This window comes from Leuciscus leuciscus (assembly GCF_965113295.1).
Source record: "Leuciscus leuciscus genome assembly, chromosome: 5".
In the NCBI taxonomy this organism is placed as follows: Eukaryota; Metazoa; Chordata; class Actinopteri; order Cypriniformes; family Leuciscidae; genus Leuciscus; species Leuciscus leuciscus.
Genome location: NC_138729.1, coordinates 37,814,934 through 37,841,824, shown reverse-complemented (window position 1 = coordinate 37,841,824; position 26,891 = coordinate 37,814,934). Strand labels below are relative to the sequence as shown.

The following is a 26,891-nucleotide window of genomic DNA, read 5'->3' as shown; positions in this document are numbered from 1 at the left end:
TGAAAATAAACATTAACTGAAATAAAATAAAAAATATAAAACACCTTACATTTAATAAAATAAATCCAAATGAATGCTTTTATCCAAAGCGACTTACAAATGAGGAATACAACAAGAAATTCATCTTAAAAACGTAAACTTATTATTTATTTTTTTGCAGCTAGTTGCCAAGGAGACTCATGTTTATTTAGTTTAACTTGATGTACTAAAATAACTAAAAATGAAATAAAATGTATAAAACTATACAGACAATATTTATACTTAACTTTATAGACTAAATTACTAAAACTAGCTAAACGTTTAAATGAAAACAAAATATGAAATAAATTAATAATAATAATTCAAAATATTAATTAAAACTATAATAGTATCTCAAAGATACTCAAATTTTACTGTTTACATTAAGGATTCGGAACGGTCAAGTTTCAAGTGAAAAATATTGTGCAAAGTTTGGATGAGACATGCAAAGACAGGCTGAAACTGAAAGCAGCAGAATGGCTTTGGTGACTGTACAGTCTCTGGACTCACTCACTCAGCTGGACAACTCCTCCCAATTTCTCGGACCCAGTCGGGGGTCTGTCTCCAATCGACACCACGAGACAAACTGTCCCTTTACTTCTCACTCTACACTGTGTCCTTTCTTCTCTTCTCAGCTTATTTCCCAAAGACCTGAGGCTCTAATGCTTCTTTCTGCTCCCAGAAAATGGAAACTCAATGCCTGGGAAAAGCACAAGAAACAACTTGAGGTCTGTTTCATGTCATACCTATTGTTTGTTGCTATTAGGTAAGACAAGTCAATTTACAACAGCTTTGCTACCTTAAAAACAGTTGGTGGTCACATTCAGCTGTCTGTAAATGGGAATCCAGGGCACATTTCATACCCAAAAGCTAATTGGAGGTTAACTGGCTATTTGACCAAAGTCTAAGGAGAAAACAGAACAACCTATGAGGCTAACAATTTAAGAAAATGTAGGCAGTGTTCATTAAAATAATCAATACTTTTTATTTTTGTACCAACAGAAATTCTAACCACAAAAAACAGGCAGAGATGGATTCGACAGACTACAATTTACATTTGACATATTTAACATTTATTTTCACATGTATTTCCTGTGTTGGTTTTGAAGGAAAAATCAGCAGAATGGACCCTTTTCACATATCTGGGGTTCTCAGATGCGGAAGTTGTCATAGTTGGATAAACTTCTGGTTAAAGGAAACTATAACAAAGATCATTTTTGCATTCCCATTTGATCCAATAGCCCCAAAAAAATCCATATTAGTGTTTCTATGATTTTACAAAAGAGAAAAAAATATATAGAGTGATTCAATATATTAGGAGATAAAACGCAAAGTATGTTGTTGAATTAACTAATAAATGTCAATGTACATAAATTCTTTTTACATGAAAATAAAAAAAGATTTATGATGTTGATCACTGTAAAAAACGCATTATCACAGACTGTGCAAAGGGTCAATTGATTTACTGTATACATTTGTATACTTTTTCATAGCTGAAAGCACAGCCAATTTAATGACGTGACATGTGAGTGACATACATTCCATTTTTGCTAAAACATGTGGACCCAGATTTAACATTTTCCACCGTAATGTACTTAAAGCAAGCAACTGTTTCTGTTTCTGGCTAAGAGCTGAAGAAACTATACAATACATACTGTAAAATAACTGTAAAAAGTGATCAGTTAACTTAACTTAAAAAAAGTGAGGTAACCCGTTGCCTTATAATTATTAAGAAAGAAACATCATGCGTAATTGAAAAAAAATAAGTTATGCGAACTTGACAATTCCACGTAACTTTTATAACCACATAACAATTACGCATGAAGTTTATTTAAAGGCAACGGGTTTCCTCATTTTTTTAAGTCAACTGATCACTTTTTAGAGTGTAATGCATAGTTAATCTATATTTCTGAATATACTTTTGAAGACTATGAAAAAACCTGCTGGAGCTCAATTATAAAGGTGCATGTAAACATACACACTCTCCATTTGACAAGTTCTCTTGTTATTTTCCGAAGGTGAAGTGTGAAGAAGACTCTCCCTTCCTTTCTTCCCTGTCCTTTTTCTCTATCTAAACCACCCAGGAAATAATGTCACAGTGAAAAGGTGAAGTGCAGGTCTATTCATGAATTACGCAAGGACTCCTAATCCCTTTGACAGATCGGGAAGAATCACCTCTCTGTCATGGTGAGGGAGAGTATACAGTGTCATGGTAAAAGCTGGGGATATGGTTCAATCCCATCAACAACATACGGTTCTACAGTTATTGCGTCATCTCATGGGGAAACATCGCCAGGCTCCATCTGGGAAAATACTTGAGTTGTTAGTATTTCACTCTGCTTTAGATCTTCAGAGCAGTGTATAAACCACAAATGTACACAACACAATATTGGATTTTCTAAAGACTAAGGTTAAGTCTTATGGCCCAGGATCTCTTGATAACACAGACTAATGGCTTTTAATTCTTGTCTGATAAGCTCACAAAAGTACAGGCACACACTGGGTTCAGTAATAGCTTTTATTTTTTAGTCTCCTACATGTATAGTCAGGGCTAATGTCCCCAAAATATGTTTTGTTTGGTAAGGCCTTTGTTAATCAGAGTATTTAATGATAACCATCAATTGGCCATACCTTTTTCAGTTATCTAATAAAAGGATGAGCTTTGAACCATTTTAAAAATGTATTATTCAGTTGTGGCTGTCTGTTTCTATTTCTAAAAAAAACAAAAAACAAAAAAACAGAAGCATTGTTAACATGAACCCAAGAGCAAAATGACACAAGACTATCCTACACTATACAAGCATGGGAAACATTTACTGTAAATGGGTCCGTGTACGCGGTGTTCAATTGTTTGTCGATTTAATATTGAAAGAAGAAAATTAGAAAACGGCTCATTTATGTGCGCTTCGCTACAACATAAAATGATCCGATCCGTGCTGTCCAGTGGGTCACACAGCTTTGCCACACAGATTCTGATAGTTGGACAACTAAATAAAACCAGTGTTGTGCTGAAGAAGTAGGCTGATGGGTAATGTGGGTGCAGATGAGAGACAACCAACATTAACATTTCTGAAATAATCAGATAATATTTCTCTGGGTTGTCAAACCCATGTCGTCCGGTTGTTGGATGAGAGAGAGATTATTTGTAATAAAGACTTTAAGAATCCATCCAGAAGCGGAGGACTTTTATTCTGCACGGAACTGTGGAAGAATGGGTTGATCTTTGGTTGACCAATCAGAAGAAAGGGGCGTTTCATGCCCTACATGTGGTCTAAAAATCTAAAATCAAGCCGAATTCTCGTATTTTTTGTTGTTGTGAAAAAACTAAACGAAAAAAAACGAATAAATATTCCTAATTTCAATATTAAATCGAAAAATGAATGAACGCATTGAACGTACACAGACCTAATGCGCTTTATACATGTATAGTTGCATTTTCATTTTTTTTTTTTTTTTGCAATTAAAATTGCCCTCCAAAATTTGTATAAAGAATTATAATATGTTATAGATTCAAGGTATCTTAAACACATTAGTTATGGCAAAATCCACACGTATACCCATCTAGTCTCAACAATATCTCCACATGTTTTGGCTCTGCAATAAACTATATAAAAAAAGTAAGGCAATTCAAACATATTCAAAAATAAAACATGGCTCAGGAAGATAGTGACTCAGGGAATTACCCACAGTCCTTTACAAGAACTTAAGGATTAAGTTTTGTATATCGATTCATGATGATAGACTAAATTTCACTGACTCAAGAACCTAAAAAAAAAAAAAAAAATCTTTTTCAGGTATGATGAGAAGCAGTTATATTGAAAAATCAAGAACAAATCTGTGTTATTGCATAGGAAATGCAGACAACTCACTATACAAAAAATACATAATTTTAAACAATATAGTATTGGCTCAAAAAAATGAGCTTGATGAGTTGACAGCTTTCAATGTAGCATTCAACTTTCAATGTACAGTATTTAACAGACATTAAAGGGGTCATATCATACTTTTTTGAATATTTTTTTCCCTGAGGTCCACTTACAATGTTAGTCAAGTTTTATATATCAAAACAGTCCTAATTTAGTATTATCATGACTGCTCTCCACCCTCTTTCCAGCAATTTTTGGTGTTGTGCCTTGAATACGTAAACACAGTCTAGGTAAGTGAAATGAGAAATAGTTGGGTCACGTTTTCTGCTGAGCCATTCTTTCCTAACATTTCCTAACAATCCTAGAAAGGATAAGCAGATATTCAGGTGCTATACACAACCAGGAGCAGCACAAGGTTTTTAACTCTCATCACTAATTCTTGTGGAGTTAAGTCATATTTTTGGGAGTTCCTGAACTACAAATAAGAGTCAATGTATAACATTGTCAAAAGGAACAGTGCTTTTTCATAGTACATTGAACTTTTATTTTCCCGTGATATGACCCCTTTAATACAAGTATTGCATTGAGAATACAAAAAAGCACTCCACTAATCATAGAACCATAATTCAATGTTCATACTGCTTCCAAATTTGCATGACTCTGAAGTCAAGCGATTCTTAAAATCCAGCATGCTGCTGATTGGTCATTAAGCTGAATGGTGTCTGCGATTAAAAACTAAAGGCATTTCTAAGATGAATACATGCTGCATATAAGGAAATGTGTAAATGACTAGGGTGTGTATAACTAAACCAAACTATACTAGACCCTTAAACAAGCTTTAAACCTTTTATGACTAGTACGATTCTGTTGAATTACACATTTAGCATTGTCCATTATAGCAAACAATGGATAAACCATTTGGTTTTTTTTTAATGAACAACTGTTGTCCTTCAGACAGACTACATAGCATGCTCACAGTGTTGCCATAGCTCAGTCTGCTTGCCATTCAGGATGACTTGTTTCATAAAAGCAAGTACCTTTAAATAGTTGACTATATGTGGCTGTTAAACATTTGCAGTGTTTTTCAGAGGTACTGAGAGTGTGCATGTGGCTTATGTCTCGGACAATGCTGGTTGTGTCATAAATAAATACAAATAAAAACAACATATTTGCTTGTCTGTCTATTTGGTCACCAGTATCTTATTCTAAGCATACGATTCAATCTCGCTCTCTTTCACCCAGACATTAACTCACTCAGCCCTCTGAGGCTCACACTGGTCACAGTGGCTGGCCTTTAAGCTGCTCCTTCAGGACACCAGTCTCTGTGGCTCTCCACACGTGCAGTGCACTGCTGGAGGTGAGGAAGAGGAAGATGATGAAGGCTATGGGAAACCCCACAGTGTCCACCATACCTCCAGCAAGGGCACTAAAACTCAGTTTGCCTAGGACCTCCAGAGTGGCCAGAAAACTGTAGTGGGTGGCCTAAAGATTGACAGACAGAGAGAGAAAAATATAGAAAGAGTTTTAGCATTAACTTTTGACTCAAGAATAGTGAAAAAGGGACAGTAAATTATAAAGATAAGGGGAATGTGTTTTGCTATTAGGCTAGACACAGATGTTACACGTGTACAACTGTAATTTATTCGCTGATCTCTACTTTTTAAAAAATGTTTTCAGATCCAGGTCCAGCACTTAATTACAAAAGAGATCTTTACATTAAGTATGCACTGATTTAAAAAAAATTGACCAATAACCCAAACATTTTTTTCCATGTTATGGCCGAAAACCAACAAATGACTTATATTACAATTCTACACTATATTGCCTAAATAATAAAAAATCTGTCATGTTAAATAATACAAGTGAATTTAAACACTACAACATGTAATGCTAGGCATATCATTTTTCAGTTTTGTCGTTGTCTTCTAAAACTATGAAAAAAGTTTCCATTGACTGAAATAAAATATAAATGTTAGATGACAAACTGTAACAAAAATGAACAAAAACTGTAACAAAATGTTTTTCCTTAGAAACTAACTGAAATAAAATAAGTTGAAGTACTTAAATTACTCAAATTAAAACTGAAATAAAAATAAATCAAAGATAAATAGATTTTTTTTTATGGTAAAAATTACATTTTAAAATTTTAATTTTAATTTAAAAGCTGAAAATATTAAAATAAAATTCAATTCAAAATATTAATAAATATAAGTATTTATAGCATAAAATAATACTAAAATAACACTATAATGTACAGTATGAAAATGGATATTTAATTTAAGATTATTAAAAAGTGTAAAGGCAAACTTTAAGAAGATGTTAGATGATGGCAAAGGTAATCTAAATGTAAAAATAGGGGAAATGAGCAGGCACAATTGAACATGCATAATTAAATATACAATATCACAACAAATAAAAAATATCTCCAATATTGTACGATAACTAATATACACTGTGCTATGTTAATTTAAATGTTATGACCCTTTATGTCTTCATAGGACAGGACAGTTAGAGATAGTACAGGAAACAACGGGGAGAGGAGGCAAAGTAAAAAAAAAAACTGAGCAGGATTCGAACTCCGGTGTAACACTCCAGATTACACGCACAACAGAAATGTTTGCTTTCCTTTTTGACGTGGTTTGATACTCTTCAAAATAACAGATGACTTTTTAACATGATTCTTATTTATCAATTTTTTACTTCGCCTCACATCAAAACAATTCCAACAGGAGGATCAAAGAGCAGTCTGAATCCCTCTCTTGTCTGGACGTTAGAGACTGTCTCCATACTCTATTCCTTCGACTTAACACACAGAATGGGAAAGCAAAGCCAAGTCCATTCCTTCACATGGCCTCGCCACCAAAGTTAAGTGAAGTACCTTTATTCCTACAAACTTGTTTAAGGTGTTCAGTTTCTCCCTCTAGGGCCTTTTCACAAACATTCACAGTATCGGTTTTCGGTCATCTAAAACCACCTTAAAACAAACACACACAAGCTGCTCTCGCTACAGTATGTACAGTATGTTATAAGGACATTTCGAATTAACCTACAGTTTACAATCATCCTCCTGGTTATTTTCTTCTAAATGTGAATCTGAAGTTTTTAATTGCTTAGAGGCTGAGGAAAAACATACAAGCACTTTCTCTTATTGTGTAATGAGTTTCGTTAGTACCATTAATTCAGCAGGTATTGAGCTGGTGAAGTGACAAATAGCAAAGAGAGCAGTGAAAGATCACATGCAAGCAGCGCAGGCACATTTAAACAGGACAATACTGTCATGTCAAAGATGAACGATGGGACGAAACGAGAGAACATGGGAGGGGAGAGATATATGAACAGTGAGAACTACCGTTTATCATCTAGGGGACACATAAATAAACAAATAGAGAGAATGAACAACTGAACTAACAAAGAGAGAAATTAGACAACACAAGATTAGTGGGACATAATAAGGAGTGGAGTGTTGTGAAGAACAGAGGTGATATAGATGGACTGTTTTTGATAGACAGGTAAGCTGTCTTTACACTATAAAAGTGGCACAGGGGTGCGTTTCCCGTACAACTATATAGCTCGCTGCTTAACTACCATAGTACGATGCATCGTTGGAGAAATCAACTAGCTAGTCACGACTGTTTCCCGAAACCGTATGTCGCAAAGTATCATTCAACCACGTTGGTTTATGACGTCTCGCACGTGGTGGACTAATAACTTATTTTAATTAATCTGTTTGAGATCGAATAACCGCTAGATTTTGTCATATAAGTTACAGACATGGCATCTGAAGACCATTTCAAATTTTTCTCAGTTATTTTGCTTTATTACCAGACTCAATACTTGGCTCGTTCTTACATAGTCTTACATAGTCTTCAAAAACGGTGCTTTAAATCTCTTGACAAACTAAAAGACGTAAATTACATTTGTATGTATTCTAAATACATAACACGGGTTGTACTGAATGTCAGCTTGCTTATTTTGCTAAAGATAAGGATTTATTCAGTCTACATCTCATGTAAACTAGAAACTATGTTTCTAACCACAGCTCGAGAGCTGTCGTTCCAACCACACAAGTTCGCGATGCTGTTTGCGAACGTTCGTTGGAACTATGGTTTCGGGAAACACAGACTCGTTGAACTATGCTGATAACGACGGAACTTGCGACCATAGTTGGCTAACGATGCTTTCGGGAAACGCACCCCAGAACAGTACATCTGAAGAGAAATACAATGTGCAATAGGTTTGTTTCACAAACTATCTGCTGTTTATTTATCTTATGCCCATATTCAGAACAAAACGGCACTGATTGTCACAAGAGCAAACTTTTGCACTGTATGCCATCTTTGTTTATAGATTTACAGCATGGATTTCATAAATACTATAGCTGTATAAATAGTGATATAATTCTCAGTTACTAAAAACCTTTTTTGATTTTTGAAGAACAAAATATTAATATTATCTCTAACATGTATAATAGAATAAATGCCCAATTGGCAACCAGAAAAAAAAGTTTAAAAAAAACAAACAAAAAAAAACAGAATCTGCCCTGGAAATGAACCCCTATAATCACTCCAGCAATTAATATTCCTGGAATAATAAATGCTTCATTCATTTACAGCCAAATGTTTAAAAGTTGAGTTGTTATGCTTTTATTAATGTATTCAGTAATGATACATTAAACTGATCAAAATTATCATTTATAATTCAAAAGATTTCCATTTTGAATGAATGCTGATCTTTGCTTTCCATCAAAGAACCTTGAAAAAGACAAACATATTACGCAGCAAAAGAGTTTTCAACATTGATAATAATAAGAAAAGTTTCTTGAGCACCAAATAAGCATATTAGAATGATTTCTGAAGGATCATGTGACACTGAAGACTGAAGTATTGATGCTGAAAATTCAGCTTTGTCATCACAGGAATAAATTATATTAAAATGATTGATTGTGCTTTCTGTCAAATATAAAAGCCTTAGTGAGCATAAGAGTTTTTGACACCATAAAATCTGAAATCGAACTTTTTTTCAACGGTTGTGTATATACAATCTTTGCAGACCTTTGCTAGGAAGAAAGTTTTGAAACCATTTGTGGAACGGAGTCTGGAAATAACACAAATCAATCTTGCATTGTTCACATAAGCACTAATGTACAATGTGTCAGAGCATGCAAACTAACCACTGGGCTACACATTAAAAAAAGAAGAAGAAAGAAATCAAAATGTCAAATCTATGAATTTGAATATACTTTCTGATGAGTATGCTTTGTAGGTGATTGATGAGTTGAAATGAGTTGACGTGCAGAGCTAAAGAGAGTGTTAAAACTGCTCAGTTCTCTGAGTGGAGATATTGACTGACAGATGAATGAGATTTTGACTGCTGTGATGTGCTCACGTATGTGGCAGACAGGAAACACTCTCAGGCTTTCTGCAGCTCACGGCCTGTTGTGAGACTCTACCTGTCAACAACTATCAAAAACTGTAAGATGCATGTTTTGCTGCCTTTGGAGCTTGGCTGCTGAAACTGTAGAGAAAACACAACAGACACAAACACAACATTTGTCCTGCTGTTGACCTCAGGTGAACATGTGTGATGCTGTTGAGCAGCCTGTTCTGACCTGTCAGGGAGAAAGAGTGGTCAGTTGAAGAGGGTGGTGTGTGATACCTGTATGCTCTCCTCGGCTCTCTGCGTGCAGTTCATCATCGTGGTGAAAGTGAGAGTGGTGATAAGACCCGCTATGAAATGCTGCAAACTCATACTCAGCACTGCCATACCTGAGGAAGAGCGGACACAATACACATTAATTCAACATTTCAAATTCTGCCCTTGTTTTAAGCCTGCGCCAAAAAGCCTCAGAACGCAGACACACCTCAAGTTTGAATTTGTGACTCTGAATTTAGATATTGCATATAAAAACTCATAATGCCTCTGAAATATTGCACTGAATATCTGCCAGTGTTAATTGAGAGAGATGGCCTGTGGGAAGAAATGTGTGCAGGGTGATGAGTTTCTGTCTTGTAGTTTGTGCTTGGCCTTACTCAGCGTTTACCGGTTTGACGATGAGCCATGATAAAAATTCCAGATATTTAGTATTACCTGTCATATTTAATTTACCTGACTATGGTGATTGAAAAACTCGCGGTAAATACTGTTCAGCATTAAGCAAAGTTAGCAAGTCTCACGCAGGCACAGCATGGGTTTTGTTTTGTGTGAAAACATGACAGAAGGAACGGTGCTGAGAGAAATTATATGAAAGAGTGTATGAATGAATGAATTCTATGAATGTATAAGAGGGAGCCTACTGTCTTCAGAAAAGTTTAGATTGCCACTTTTTCAGCGGTGCTGATTCCAGAAGTATTTTTTCCATTCATCTCTCCCATAGGGATTTAAAAAAAGTCTTTGTTAAAGCGCTATAAGCCATGAACAAAGCCAACCAACAACAAGGGGAATCATAAAAATACTAAGAAAAAAAGTATTTGAAAATCGGACAAAAATACAAAGGAAAAGACTGTGTGCTGAACTCTTTCCCCACCAGTGTTTATAAAAAATAAATAAAAAATAAAAAATAAATTGTCAGCCAGCAAAGTGTTTTTGGTAATTTTCACAAAAATGTTGTGGCCCCCAGAATATTTTGTTGTATAAATATCTGAACATGGAATATAAGAAAGAACAGACCCTCTGCATAGTATATAAACATATAAACATATTTCAAAATCAGCAACACAATCTGACATGAATTGTCCCATAAATGTTGTTTCTTATGCTCAAATAGTGTTAAAAAAGCTTATTTTTCAGGTTAGACGAGTCAATGCGCAAATAGAGTCCCAAGTGCGAGAACCGGAACTTCTAACGGCAGCTGCAGTGACAGAATGACTTTATCAATCAGCGATTGGCTCTTTGCTGTACAATAAAACATTGAGCATATAAAAAGAAAGCATAAAAAGAACCTATGCAGCGAACAAAATATAAACACATTAAACAGAATACAATCAAATAAAATAAACTTTAAAAAAACTTTTGCATATCTAATAGAAGTTAATCATCTTTCTACAGTATATCTATAGTCTGGCCCATATTAGTAGATAGAAATCATGTTTTGTTGTAGGTCACCAAAGTAATATTTTTCGTTCATTTAAAATCTGTCTGTGGCAAGCAGGGCGTGACCGAGAGCCGTGGGGGCGGAGCTCCACACCTGTCTCGAGTCACACGGAGGAACTCCGGATGGATAAAAAAAGGAGTGACAACAGTGCAAGACGAGAGAGGACCAGGCCTGAACTTTATGTTGCTGCTTTTTATTATGTTTATATGCAGCAGTCGTCCGTGAGGGACTGCTGCTTTACTGTTGTTTTGTAGTGTTTATTTATTTTGATATTCAGATTTATGTTGAAAGTTCGCCAGTTCATGTTATTTTTATGCAGACAAAAAGTGCATAGTGCTAATATTATTTGTTGTTTGTCTATTTTCTGCATAAAACTTGGTGAAATGATTTCAGTGTACATATGAGTACTTTTTGAATACTTCCAGCACATTTTAACAATACCATGAATATATTGATAATCATGACAATTTTGATCACTATATCATGATATGAAATTTTCATCCAGTTTCATCTCAACTCAGACTCAACACTGTCAAACCTGTGTTAGCAGGAACAGTACTGTACATGCTTGATATTATAACACTGAGCTCTCCCAGACTATAATTTATGCAGACAGAACCATGTCAAACTACTAGCAGTTTAACTTAAGACACAGTAAAATCTGACTTTATATGTTGCCACAATTGACGCTTAGAAATCGGTGTCTTTTTGGCCATTTTGAAGTTGATTATTAAATTCACCTGAGTAACGTCCACCCAGAGCATGAGACAGACCGTCTACCATTAAAGCCTCTAAAAATTATGAATCTCAAATCAATCATTACCAGAAGCCCATTTGCAAAAAAAAAAAATCATGAAGCTTTCACATCCAGCTCCATCTGAATTATTCACTGGAAATGTTTAGTTCTGCCTAACAAGACTTCTCCATTACTTATCCAGGAACCACAGGAAGGAAAATCAGCTCTTCTGAGGCATCCAGTCTCATACAATATTGAAAAATATTTTCTGCAGAACTTTATCATTCTTTTTTCCTCTTTTTTTTTTTTTTGAGGGGGGTTAGATGGGGTGCAGAGTTGCTTTGTTCCATTTCGTTTGGGAGAGTGGCAAAAAGAGAGACAGAGAGAGAATAAGAAAGACAGAGAGATGAGGGAGTTGTCAAACAGAAGCTCGCTGACAAAAACATCTTGACTAAAAAGCAACGACATCCTGGGGAAGAAGTAATACAGTGGCAAAAAATACAGAGTGAAACAGCTAAAGCGCAAGAGTTTCCCCATTTCCTTTTTTCATTTTCATTAAATAAACATTCAAAGCACCTGTGAGAGAAAGAGACAGCGCAAGGAAAAATAAGAGAAACAGGCAGAGGGTATGAATATGGGTTTATTCATTTATCAAAGTGAGCCGTGAGAATACTCAAGGTAAAATAGCGTTAGCTTCCGCAGACAGAAACAGAAACGCAAATCCACTTAAGCAAGTTGAACCGGGAGAGAGTATGTTTGACATAACTTCTGTATGATCACTTCTACACAGTTCATGCATAAAATTTTGCTTGAATTATGCTGAATCCAAGCACTAGGACTATGAAGATGGTTATCAGAACAGATCTACAGGAGTCTTACAAAAGATTTATGGAATAAAAGTTCAAGATAATTTCTCAGAAAAGAAAGCACACTGATATAAGTTTGGATCAATACTGAAAGTTTGTCTTCGGTAAGAAATCAGCCTCTGGTACTATGGATTTTGTATTAAAACAGATACCTAAGGCAACAAATAAACAGCCTTGAGCAGCTGATGAAATAAAACCATGTCTGTTAACAGACTCAACAATTGGCAATTATTTAAATTAAATATATTTAAATATTTTAAATATATTATATACATTTTTGTTGTTGTTGAATTTTCCTTTTTGATTCTCCAGAGGTCGCTTAAGTACCAAATAAGTTTTTGCCTTTATCATGTGATGATCATATTAATGTTTGCATTTTTTATTTATTTTTTTTACACGTTAAGCTTTGATAATTAATTATTTCTGCCATATAAAGAGTGTAAATATCTTTATTATCCTACCCATCTGCATTTGATATAGATACATTTAATTAATTAACTTAATTAAACAATGTTAAAATAACATATTTTTAATCGCACACATCAACTTTAGATTTTTTGTAATTTTCTATTCTGATCTCACCATACAGCAAGATGAACTCTATGCTGGTCTGTATGACATCCATATTAATACTCTCCCTTTTTATCAGATGCTGTTGTTTAATGCAGTGTTGAGAGTTTTATTCAGACACACTCTGCCTGAACACCTGTTTACTCTGTGCAAGGTGCTGAAATGGACACTTTAGCCTGACAGTGGAAAACGCGGGAAACCGGAGACGGCCCTATGGATTCTTAAATGCAGGGGAACAGTAGAAAGCTCAGCGGAGAACAGGTCAATTTCACTTCTATATATACATAATTACAGGTGAGCCATTTGACTCTTAAGAACAAACTGTACATGGAAGTCATAAACCTGTTTTGAATGCATTGAAAAACTTACAGTGTACAGAGTTTTTCCCTGGCCTTTCATTTATAAAGCAGTGAACTATTCAAAGAGATAAAGTAAAATAAATAAAAATGCAAAAAAATTCAAAAAATATATAAAAATATGCTGGTCCTATAGAATGTTCATCTATGCAAATTTCTCACCTTTCATCAAGGGCGAGGGCTCCAGCACTACGAGAAGTGAGCTCTGAAAGATCATGCCGATAGTCCGCATCATAAACACACGTCTCATCAGCAGGCCAATACTGAGGACATAAAAGAGAGAAAGTTCAGTTCATATCATCTCATACTACACAAATACGAATATGAATAGTATAATATACATTAAAGTTACTTTCATTTACTTTCATGAGTCACAGGACACTTTACAGGACACATTCATTTAAATTTGACAGAAGTGATAGTAAAGACATTTATTTAGACATCACAGGTAGAGGTTCCACAAAGTGTTTCTTGAGCTGCAAATCAGAATATTAGAATGATTTGTGAAGGATTATGTGACAAGGACGACTAATGGCTGCTGAAAATTCACATTAATAAAAAAAAAAAAATTGTATCAAATAAATATTGCCTTGTTGAGCAAATCTTACCAACCCTAAACTTTTGAACAGTAGTGCAATATAATTTAACTTTAAAAAAGACATATATAAAAAATATATACCAAACAAACTATAGGCTAATATTTTACAGATCAATTATTGTAGGACATTAATGAGGGTCAACCACACAGGACTGCCACACTGAGACAGAGAAGCACTCCTGTACACATGCTTGCATGCAGTGTGTTTGCTTACACACTCTAATTGATTCTCTATTAGCAGTTAAGAATCCCACTGGGTGAACTTCCGTCACAACATAATCAATAACCCGACAAGATCCACAGACACGGGCTGATTAACCCCCCGGCTAATTAGTGACCATCACACACCTCAATTTCTCCCAGTTCCAATCAGAACACCCGTGGGGCCCTGTCAATCACACACAGGGTCTGGAGTCACATCAGTTGTTAATATTTCCAATTATCAGTACAGTTCACATAATTTTACATCATGCTCTCTAAAATGAACAAATGTATTAATGCTTAAAGCAGTCAGGCAGAAAGATTAATAACCAGGCTTGAGTTAAGCTCTGGTGACAGCATCTGTTGCCTGAAAATTACTTTGACTTGTCCCTAAGGTTGTAAAAAAAAAAAAAAGTATAAAATTGCATCATCAATTAAATATCCTTTCCATGTGAATAAACTCCAAGGCCTCTGACAGAGAAAGCAAGTCGAGAAAGAGAGAAGGAGATGCGGGTAAAGGTCAACTGAACTTTAAGAGAAGAGTAAGGAATCGTCTGTCATCTTAAACCAGCCTTTTAGATCTAGATGAACCCAGTCAACAACAGCAGCCGGTCAGACAGAAAGCCAATCTGCCATCATTCTCATGCAAACACCCTCCCTGCATCCACTCAATAACACTCTTTCATATTTCACTCAGATGAGAGGAGAGAGAGAAAAAGAGAGCTGTAAGAAAGACAGACAGAGTCTTAAAGAGGAAAACAAGCAACTTAGAGAGAGAAGGATGCAAGAGATCGAAAGCAAGTCTAAAACAGGTGTATCACACGAGCAGTTAGGCCCGATAAGATTCGTACTCTCAGATTGCTGATGGCGATCAGTGTATGGGGGTCAGTTTTTGGCCACTCAAGCATTTCAGATGGGGCCGGGATAAGTGTCCAAATTAGCTTTTAGTGGCCCTGAACAGACAACGACAGAAACCCAATCTGTGGGAAGCAAGGCCTGAATGCACGACTGTGTCGAATGAACAAGCCCTCTGCGTGTGAAACTTTACATTCCTCCTCATTCACTAACACTGCCTTTAGCATAGAGACGGAGAGAGAGAAAGGGAGAGAGAAAGGTAAAGCAGGAAAAAGACGAAGGGGCCGAGAATAATAGAGGTTAGAGAGAAAGGGAGAGATAGAAAGGTAAGAAAATTTGAGATAGAGTAAAGTAGATATTTAACTGCACATATGTCCCACTCACCCAGGTCCTCATGTATAAACATTGCACAAAATGGCCATTGAAATATACATACTCAATCTTCCACGCACATATCGGGACTTGTAAAAAAAATCTATTTGGCGTAAATGTCAAACCGTCCGCACACTCCAGACCACACTTGTTAACCGGTGTGAGTGAAATAATAAAGTAAACTAAATGATTTTAAATCTCTGTTTTTCCATTTGATCTACACATTTATATTAAATATTCCACTCTCATTAATGCACTCAAATTACATTAAATCATTATCCACAAGTTAAAAAGTTTAAAATTGAAATGTGAATATTTGTAATGGATGTGCTGCTTTTTACCAATTTTCCAGTGCAATGCTACATAATTCTGCTTTAAATTGTATTCTAAATAGCAGAACAAAATATTTCCACACGAATTATGATCAGTGATGCGCACTTGACTAAGATGGCTTAGCAACACAGGCAGTATAACGACAGACACTCACGGACTCTTGTGGTGTTCGAATGGTCCGATGACACAGTACTGTACAACTGCTGCCAAACTGCACACAGGTGTGCGGCTTTTCCTGTGCAGACTGACAGTAGCCTATTGATAACACCTTACGCAGTCTTCCAAGCATCATGAAAATGCCTATTTAAAGGAATTGGTAAGATTTACACTTTTTTTTTTTTTTTATGTTCTGTGTGAAGCACTGATGTCTGAAAATTGTTAGACTGAAAAATAAGTATCTTTTTCAGTCTAAACATTCTAAAATATGCACAAAACTGCATACATTTGTTTTGTTTAAAACAATTAAAAATAGTCTATTTTGCCAAGAGGAATGAATGAGAATAATTATTTTCTGAAAAGTATTTTATACCTACAATTTTGGGGGACATTTTTTGTTTTACAGATTTTTTTTATTTTAAACAAGACAAGGATGCTAAATGAGTCTTAGCAATGTAATGTGACGGCACAAACAACATTTACAGTCTCAAATATCTCAATCTCATATTGTCCAAGTGTCTTTGAAAGCAGTAGTAGGCTATTACATGGAAGGAAATATGGATATGGAAATGATATGCAGGTGAGGATATGAATAGTAGAGTTGTAAACTCCTTATATGGTTATTTTTGGGGAGGAGGCGGGGTGGAGACAGGTTCTCGGCTGCTGTACATCTATTTTTTTACAGTCTATGGTGTACATACGGTTTTACAAATCTGAAAACATTTGTGAACACGCACACTTTTAGGATGAAATCCACACAAAGTTTTATACATGAGTCCCCTGGGGTTTTGAAGGCATGCTCATTTACAGTATCCATCTACATTTCTTAGAGACCACAGCATCTCAAAGCCCCTGAAATGAATATTCCCCATAATCACTCTAGCAATAATATTAAATGCACATTTAATTTAATTTCCATACAACATATTGGCCTGCTACCCAGTACATGATTATGATTGTTTGGATATTTGCTTGAAGGAAATTTAGAGACTGGACCTACTGAAATTTTAATTAAATACTAGGCTAGTGACTATTTGTACAATAAATATTCACTACCATTCAAACGTTTAGGGTCAGTAAGAATTTTTTATTTTTTAAGGAATAAATACTTTTATTTGAGAAGGACACATTAAAGGTAGAATAGGCAATTTCAGAGAGGCTAGCAATAGCACGCTAGCTTTGAAAGCGTAAGATCCCACCCTCCCTTCAGAGCGTCTCCAAAGCCACGCCTTCTCCAAAACACATGAACACACACAGCAGAGTCTGCAAAGCATCACAAGAGATGGTGTTAAATTACCTGTTTCAAAGCACATAGCTTTACAATAATAATGAACGTTAACAACTTGAAACCACCTGACTGCTGTAGATTTTCACCGTTGATAAGTGTTGAGATAGAAAAGTATAAATCCGAGTCTTATGACGTGAACAGCTCCGAGTAGAAAGTCACGGGTTGCCATTTTGTAATTATGGTTACGACATGGGAGTGAACGCAGCATAAGCTTGTTATTTTGGTTCAGGAGGAACTGTAAAAGTCGGCTGATGTTTGTTTGTGGCACTCTACAGTCTTGTTTGTGACTGTCTGTCAACAACTCTGCATATTCTCATGGAACTGGAGCGGAGGTATGGAAATACATAGGTTTACAGGCAGGTAAGACCTCGTAGCATTACATTCGGACTAAAGGCAATGATTGGACGAACATTTTTTTGGTTCAGAGACTTTCACAGAAGATATTTATTAAAAAAATATATATATGTTTAGACCATCCTAAACATTGCTTCTATTATTGATTGCAATCAGGATGTGAAGAGAGTTTCAACCATTATAAAATAAATATTTTTGAAAAACACTGCCTTCCCTACCTTTAAAATGCTTAAAAGTGACAGTAAAGATGTTTATTGTTATAGAAAAATCCATTTAAAATAAATGCTGCTCAATTATATAGCTTTCTATTTATTAAAAATCATGAAAAATGTATCTGTTTCCACTGTATTCCAATGTGATTCCTTAAAAATATTAAGCAGCACAACTGCTTTAAACATTGATAATAATAAATGTTTCTTGAGCAACAAATCAGCATATTAAAATGATTTCTGAAGGGTCATGTGACAACAAAGTAATGGCTGCTGAATATTCAGCTTTGCCATCATAGGAATAAATTACACTATAAAACAGTCTTGATCAGATAAAAGCAACCTTGGTGAGAGACTTCTTTCAACAACATCTTACTGACCCCAAACTTTTTGTTCTGGATGTGATGGCCTCTGATCTAGCCAATGTTTGGATCACCTCAGTGACTAATTTGTGTAGATGGTTAAATATCTCGGAAATTGCAGCTCATAGAGACAGTAGACTAAGGTTGATATACTGTCAGGCTAATAATAGACCAACATTACATCATTTTAACTAAGGTACACACCAACAGGCAAGTGCAGAGGATAATGTAATGCATTCCAGTGGTGTGTAAAACTGCATTAAAATGTATTTTCATAATGCCATAATGTAAAGAAAACCTGCCTGGAGAAAATGGCACAAGTCCAGTATAAAGAGTATCATTTCACTTTAAACTCTGATACATAACTAGATGTCTGCCCTCAAGTCTGGAACAAAATAAACACAGAACCACAGCACTTGTCTTTCTCCAAAATCCTCTTCCTCATGCCTTTCTCTGAGCACACTAACAGGTGTGTGGGCTTATCAGTCAATACCGCTCCAGGAAGATAAGCGACTTCGACTGCTCTTGGAACGGGTTAGACCACCAAAATCCTATCTTAACTATTACAAGACATAACTGGTAAAAACCGGTCTCAGGTCAGTAGACAAGGGCAACGTATCAGCAACAAGTATATCTCCATTCACGCAGTCCAACCTTATGCATCCTGGAGGCCTTTCAGCTCACACCTGAGCCTGCTTTACTCTCAGCTCCCACAAAAGGCTGTGTTTACTTCCATTACTATCACTCTTTCTATCTCTCACACACACTCTCTATCTCTTTCTCTCTCCTTCTTTCGCACCTGGGGCTGAGATGGGTGTAGAGATATAGTGAGAAAACACTGAGAAAAAGAAAAGGGCCGTGTTTCTTTCACAGAGAGACGGTGGGCAACAAAAACCGATAAAGCAAGAGGGGGTTTAGAAAAAGATGTAAGGTGAAATCCACACACCAAAGTCTTCAAACACAATTCCTGCAACATTAATGGCAAAGCGTGACTTGGCTGAAAGGGTGTTGCAGCAAGAATTGAGTCAGTTTCACCATCGTTTTATAACAAAACACACTCCCTACCTGTACTGAGAGAGCAAGAAGCCCCCGATTGATGAGCCGCAGATGGAAAATGCCATGGCAACCATGCCGTTCCACACCCCCAGCTCTCTGGCCGTCATGTGGTGGTCCAGCAGGAAGAGAGGAAACATGGTGATAGCCCCCTGTTCGCCTGGACACAAAATATAGGATTACATCAGGGCACACACACGCTCGATTGTAAATGCTCTTTTCTAGGTAAACTCTGGACTTTAGTTAGAGGGAACAAAAAGACCAAGAAAATTGACCGGATTATTGAAAATGTGTTGCATTCTTATCACATTGCATCAGACTTTTAAAAACCTGATATTAACTACATATCACAACAAAACGAGCAGAGGCCACGTTTTGTTTTGTTTTTGCGCACTTTACTCCTCAAAGGATCAGTGCCTGGATTGCCTTCCAGTCATTTTTTCCTGAGAGTTTGTCACTTAAACTCTTGACAAAAAAAAAAAAAAAAAGCTGCCAGAGAAAACGTTGCCGTTACATTGCGCCGAGTCCTGCCTGGCTGCCTCGCTGCATGATAGTGGGTGCACAGAGGCCTCGGTAACCCGCCGCCGTGTATTATTTAACGCCATTGTCATTATTTATGGAGTCTGCCTTCAGTTTGACAGCGAGACAGCCCGCTGACTGACAGCTCTGAGACCGCCGTCAAACAGAAACTGCGCTTACGGGGATCCCGGGATGAAACCGGTGAGAAACAAAAACAGAAAATCAAATCAAAAATCAGACGCTTCTGCCTGAGTTCTGCTACGGTCGCTGACAGTGGCACGTGAGCGCTTTGACGTTGCTTTCTTTGTGGAGGATTGAGTCTGACAGTAGAACTAAATTTGTAAAGAATGTTGTAAAGTCTGTAATGTGGTGGCAACAATGAACAATGGAACTCGTTTTTCACATTCAGCACATCTTTCCTTAGAGAATCATAAGGTAGCTACGCCACCCAGGTCCAATGCCTTCAAGGAATAAGAATGCAGTTCTATGTGGGATGAACATAATGTATGTTTGTACCTTGCACACATGTTACTTTGCTTATATTGTGTGTTGATTAATGTTAAAGTAGTCATTTATAACCTAACCCTTGTGAAAATTTAGCACAGTTCCTGCATAACCATAATTTATTTAAGAGCATAGTAAACACAGGTAGAACTACAGAGGCTATTACCATAGTAAAAATGTAATCGAAACTACACTTGCACTGTATTATATATGGGGGGAAAAATGATTAACCATTTAACATTTTACTATTTTTTTACATTTTTAAAACTAAATTATGAAAAGATAATATGAATCTGCATTTCTGCTAAAATCTCACAATTATTATAGTTGAAAATGTATGTAAAGGGAACACTGCGAAACAAATAGTGATCAGTGTCAACAACATGGTAGTCTAAATGTATACAAAATGGCAAAAATGATCATTGAACAGTTCAGATGCTGTAGATCATCTCATATGTGAAGTCCGGACATGCGCTTCAGCGTTCTGTCTCAGTCTTTTTATTTTCTCCTACGCTGCTTCAAACTAATTATTTTTTAAGCAGGGATTGAAAACAAACAACAAGGCTGCTTATTTATTTCTATAAATAATCTCAGAGCAACAATTGTCCATTTCACATGGGATTTCATTAGACATCCACAAAAACACAGCAGAAGAGGGGAGGCACTGGGAGGAGAAATGGGGGAGTTAGAGAGAGAGCGGGGAGAGATGCTATATCAGTTCACTCCGGTTAACAACGATAGATAATGGGGAACAGATGAAGACAAAAATGGACAACAGATTCAGGATGAGACTGAACAATTATGACAGCAAGAACTGTATGACAATCATACTACAGTGGTACTGATTGAAACCCGATGAAAGATTGGAGGCTCCTTTTAAAAAGTTTTCTGCCACTGCATTTTATATATATAAAAAAGAAAACCTGTTAATGATTACAATTAAATGGATAGTTCAAGCTAAAAAAGAAAATAGTCTTCTTGTTCTCACCCTCATGTTGGTCCAAACTTTATTTCTTCTATGGAAAGAAAAAGAGGTATTTTTAAGAATATACTGGTTATTTACATGCAATTAAAATGAATAACGGACTTTCAAGTCTCAGAAACGACAAAAAAGCACCATAAATGAAAAGACTGAAATGCATATGATTATCAACAGAGATCTTTCAATCCAATGTGTTGTTAAAATGTTCAAACTTGATAGCCCCAGACCTCAGTTATTTTTATTGCACAGAAAAGAAAGGCCAGGATATTATTTAAGTATTCGCCTTTTGTATTCCACAGAAGATAGAAAGCCATACGGGTTTGGAGCAACATGAGCGTGCATTTCAATGTAACGCCACCTGAACTAGATGCTGACTAAAACCAACTCTACGATCCAAAGTCCCAAGAGTCTTCAGCATGGGAACAGCCTGAGGAACCTGGGTCCCTCCCAGTTCATGTAGGTCACTGTGCCGTGTGTATCTGCATCTGTGTGTACTTGAGCAGGTCACACAACTCCATTGTAAATGCTCCTTAACCAACGACAAGCTCCGTACCAAGTCTCTACGGACCTCTGAGGTTAGAATACGCAAAGGTCTAGGTTATTCCCTTTACGTTCTGGGACACAATAACAATTGTTCGGATGAAACAAAAGCATAGCAAAACTCATGAGCGAAGATACGGTGGTAAGGATAGGGAACGGAGACGCATCCTATTCATAGTGTGATGTAAGCTCACATATCTAAACAGAATGCTTTTTAATGTTCACACCCGAGTTACACAATGGTCCAGACAATGGGAAAACAAGGTAGGTCAACTAAAAGACATCACATACTTTACTCATCTTCTTCCTTGGAATTCTCTTTTCTCTATCACCCTCCACTCACACGCTTTTTCATCATACCCGATGCCCCCTGCACCCCACCATCTCTCTCGCTCTCTTTCACTCTCTCTCATAGTTGACCATGTGGTGGGTGTTCATTAATTCATCCCCCCTGCAGTCCTCTGCGTTCCCTCTAGAAAATATTTGCCTCCTGCTCGCGTCACCCCTCCATCCCCCCTGCAAGCCCCTCCTTTCCCTGGCCCCTGCTGTGCGGGACAGAGGGAGGGCAGCATCAGGCGATATACATGCATATAAGCATGTATGAGTGTGTGTGTTATGTATATATAGTTAGAGAAAGAGAGTGAAAGACAGAGAGACACAGAGCAAAAGTGGTTTTCTACTCCCATACAGAGTCCAATTTGAACCCCCCCACAAGTACACTCCCATCTCCAGCTGGACTCTTCCCAGGGAAGCACCACGTCTGGCAAAATCCCAGCCCCCTCCATCCCATCACTGTCCCTCCATGACCCTTTATCAACGCTTGGGCTGAACACATTTTGGTAACAACCTGTGATGCAATACGCTCTAGATGACATACAACACCGTAAAGTGTGATTGATTTGACAACTTAGTAAGACAATCACATTATTCTACAATCCAATAAACATGTTTTTAAAATCTTGGAAGTAAATAACAGGGAACTATAGTTTGTGAATTCCTATGTACTGTAATATATGAAGAGTTCAGATGCAAAAGCCTCTAAGTGCCATCTGAAATTTTCTTCTAGAATGATCATTTTTAGAAAGCTTGTATATTTAAGTTAAGTAATTTCACTTAAATGACAATTAATAGGTAATTTGCATTGCCATTTAAGTGAAATTATTGAACTTAAATATACAAGCTTGATAAAAATGATTATATTGAAGAAAATTTCAGATGGCACTTAGAGGCTTTTGCATCTGAACTCTTCATATATGATCATATAAAGCTTTCGAGAAACAATCAATTGAAGTTAAATAAAAAAAACTGCAAACGACCATTTAAATGCATGGACTTTCTATCTCCACTCAACATCAATGTGTGTTGATAGTTTTAAAGTGATTTTTATTGTCTTTTAATTATTCTAGAAGAAAAAAAAAATCATACTAATATTTAAAATTAATCATGAGATGCAAACTCCATTAGATAAGACTTGTTATCAGAGACTAAAAAGTAAAAAAAATTATCATCCCACAAGCAAATTGATTTGTTGTTGTTTGCTTTAAACATGACCTGCACAAAATTGTTAGATTTGTGCTAAAAAAAATATTAAGATTTCTATTAAAAAGGAAAAAATCTATTTGTCAATGGAAAACAGAAAATAAACATGTCAATCCATGCATATTCTCTAAAACAAATCGTATGCAAAGTATCTTATTTAAAAGATTTGTACATATTTTTACTGAACAATGAGACATAATACTGATTAGGAGAGTGATGTTTTTGCAGTGTACTTTGCTAGCACACTTGTAAACGAAAGATGTTATTGCATTTAGAGTAATTGGTGTCATCCGAAGTGCTGTTTAATAATGATTGTGATGATGATCAGGGGGAGAAACCTTATAAGACGGATTAAGAGTGGGTCTGCCGCTTGTCCTGTCTGATTTTGTCTGCTGGAGCTCATCCGATTACAGTGCCACCTCTCTCTCTTTGCCAGAGACACATACCCATATACATACACAAGTTGCACAAAGCCTGGTTTTCTGCTTAAATTGATCAAATGTGACAAAAAATATTTCACTCAAATGAAGAGACAAAAAACAAAACAAAACAAAACAAAATTTTTCAATGAAAATACCAGACACAAAGAGACTAATCTGGACATAATCCCCTTCTGGTGCCAAACACCACATTCAGCTTATTGAAAGTGATTCATTAGCTGCTATGTATGCCTATATTATTGATTCAAATCATAACATAGAAGTTAGGCTTTTAGTTAAATGCTAGCTCAAAGTTGAATGAAAGATTTCAATATCAGTTTCAGTGCAGACATTCTGAACAACTGGATGACCCAACTGTGTATGGTTTCCTGATGTTTAGCAGCTTCAAAGTCATAGTGAATAATGTGACAGTAAGGATGGAAAAGGGCAAGGCTGCCATCTTGTGGCAAAACAACACATTACCATGACTGGCCATGAACTAAAAAAATTATATATATATTTATATATAGACAGTGGTGGCCAAAGTTATTAGAACGGTAAGATTTTTTTTTATGTTTTAAAAGAAATATCTTCTGCTCACCAAGGCTTCATTTATTTGATCCAAAATACAGCAAAAACAATAATATTGTGAAATATTTTTAGTTTAAAATAACTGTTTTCTATTTGAATATATTTTAAAATGCAATTTATTTCTGTGTTGGTAAAGCTGATTTTTCAGGATCATTACTCCAGTCTTCAGTGTCACATGATCCTTAAGAAATAATTCTAAAATGATTATTTGATGCTCAAGAAACATTAATTATTATTATCAATGTAGAAAACAGAAAGCTTTTGTAACATTATCACTACCGTTCAAAATTTTGGGGGTCAGTAAGAGTTTTTTGTTTGTTTGTTTTTTAAGAAATTAATAATTTTATTCAGCAAGGATGCATTAAATTGATCAAAAGTGACAGTATAGACATTTATTATGTTGCAAAAGCTTTCTATTTCAGATAAATGCTGTTCTTTTGAACTTTCTATTCATCAAATAATCCTGAAAAGAAATTGTACACAACTGCTTTCAACATACAATACATAATTAAATAATAATAAATGTTTCTTGAGCGGCAAATCAGCATATTAGAATGATTTCTGAACCATGTGACACTGAAGACTGGAGTAATGATGCTGAAAATTCAGCTTTGATCACAGGAATAAATTACATTTTAAAATATATTCAAATAGAAAACAGTTATTTTAAATTGAAAAAATATTTCACAATATTACTGTTTTTGCTGTATTTTGGATCAAATAAATGAAGCCTTGGTGAGCAGAAGAGACTTCTTTTAAAACATTACAAAATCTTACCGTCCTAATAAGTTTGGCCCCCACTGTGTGTGTGTGTATATACTGTATATATATATATATAATCTGCTCAGTTTTAAGTTCATGATCAGTCACAGTAATATGTTGGTGTTGTTGCTGTAGTTTTTGATTTATAACTTTCCCTCTGTCCCACCATTCTAAAATAAATTAGTCACTTTCCTGCTAAATAACTTTAGGAACTTTACTTATAGCTGTATAGCACAGCACATAAATAATATTTAACGTTTACAAATAATTGTATTAAAATAAAATGTATACACACATAAAAACAAAATAGATTTTAATAAATTATTTGTAAATGTTAAGCAGGAAAGTGACTAGTAAATCAAAAGAATGTCAGAATAGTAGGGCAAAGTTATAAATGTTTGGGGGAAAACGGCAATTTTTTCTGGTGATGTAGAAACAACACACTTCACCTTTACAAATTAAACTGTCTGAATATAATTTATTCAGTAGACAACTACAAAACAATAGGTTAGTGTGAACTTGTGTGAAACTAGTGTAAAAACGTAAATCATGTAAATTGTGTTGAATAATGACATATCTCTTACCTAGCTTGTAAGTAAGGACGTAGAACATCGTCCATGGCGTTCCTGGCACAGACAAGAGCTTCCTCCACACCTTCCAGGGCTGCATCACATCCTTTGGCCCTCTCCGTCCTTCTCCCTGTCCCCGCGCCGACTCTCCGTCCAACACAGGGGCGCCCCACACAAACAGAGCAACACCACCGTACACACAGGCCAGCAGTGTGAACATCCAGCCCCAGCCTGCAACATCAATCACAGCCAGCAGCCCCCCTCCAGCAAACACAGACCCAGCTTTATACCCTACCACCTGCACAGTGTTCCCCAGACCCAGCTCCCCCTGCCCCCTGAGCAGCCGCACGGCCACCCCATCAGCTGCAATGTCCTGCACGGATGCCAGCAAGTTCATGGCAAGCAGGGAGCCCGCTACAACCATGTACTGAACATCAGGTGAAATAGTAGCGCTCACCAAACAGGTGAGGGCCAGACCAGCCACCGTGCCCACCAACCAGTAGCGCTTGGTGCCTGTCCGGTCCACCAGAGGGGCCCAGAGCACCTTGAGCACCCAGGGGAAGTAGAGGATTTTGGTGAGGCTGATCCGGGTGAGGGAGTGACCGGCACCGCGCAGGTACACTGGGAGCAGGGATGACTGCAAGCCATATGGAATACCCTGGATGAAGTAAAGGAGACCCAGAAACACCAGCTTGTCGTTCATCATCGAGAAAGGCGGGTTTGGGGAGCCTCAGCTCATGGCTGCACTCTGGAACGAACACAAATAGAGGGTTTGACATGGACATGTCATTCATTCACGACACTGACATAATGTCACACGTGGATATAAATGATAGAACATGTGCAAATGTTATTAGACATCTTTCATAGACGTTCTGCAAACTGCTTTACACTACAGTTAAATCTTTGAGCACAAGAACGATTCATTCACAGTCATAAACAGTCCATCACTGTCCACATTTGCTCTACTTGAAGGAGACTTTCGAATAGGACTAGTACGAACAACCGAAATTATACATCAATGAACAAATGACACAATTTAAGTAGAGCAAATACCTTACTGTATTTACAGGTAAATGTATCCTTAACCCGCTATGCTCAATGCTGCATAACCTCTCGTATTTTCCAATCCTCGTTACTTCCGCGGAAGCGCGTGACGTAACGTACTCATTCAACCAATCAA

The 26,891-nt window shown here is 36.4% G+C and overlaps 1 protein-coding gene and 1 long non-coding RNA gene across 3 annotated transcripts; one reads left to right on the top strand and one right to left on the bottom strand.

Annotated features, from left to right (window-relative positions):
* Nucleotides 1-401: 401 nt before the first annotated feature.
* Nucleotides 402-4,031, top strand: LOC309499522. The gene is made up of 2 exons (XR_014206282.1): nt 402-1,724; nt 1,882-4,031. It is a non-coding gene; the product is annotated as an uncharacterized lncRNA (long non-coding RNA).
* On the bottom strand, nt 2,523-26,891 carry mfsd3 (major facilitator superfamily domain containing 3). 2 transcript variants are annotated; one of them, XM_082170793.1, is made up of 6 exons: nt 26,765-26,891; nt 25,724-26,456; nt 19,296-19,443; nt 13,665-13,765; nt 9,540-9,649; nt 2,523-5,366 (listed from the first exon to the last, which is right to left on the bottom strand). In XM_082170793.1, the coding sequence occupies exons 2-6, from the start codon at nt 26,412-26,414 to the stop codon at nt 5,163-5,165; spliced, it is 1,254 nt and encodes a 417-aa protein (XP_082026919.1). In that variant the 5' UTR covers nt 26,415-26,456; nt 26,765-26,891; the 3' UTR covers nt 2,523-5,162. The 2 variants fall into 2 exon arrangements, with proteins under 2 accessions (XP_082026919.1, XP_082026920.1); XM_082170794.1 differs by having other exon boundaries at nt 26,770-26,880.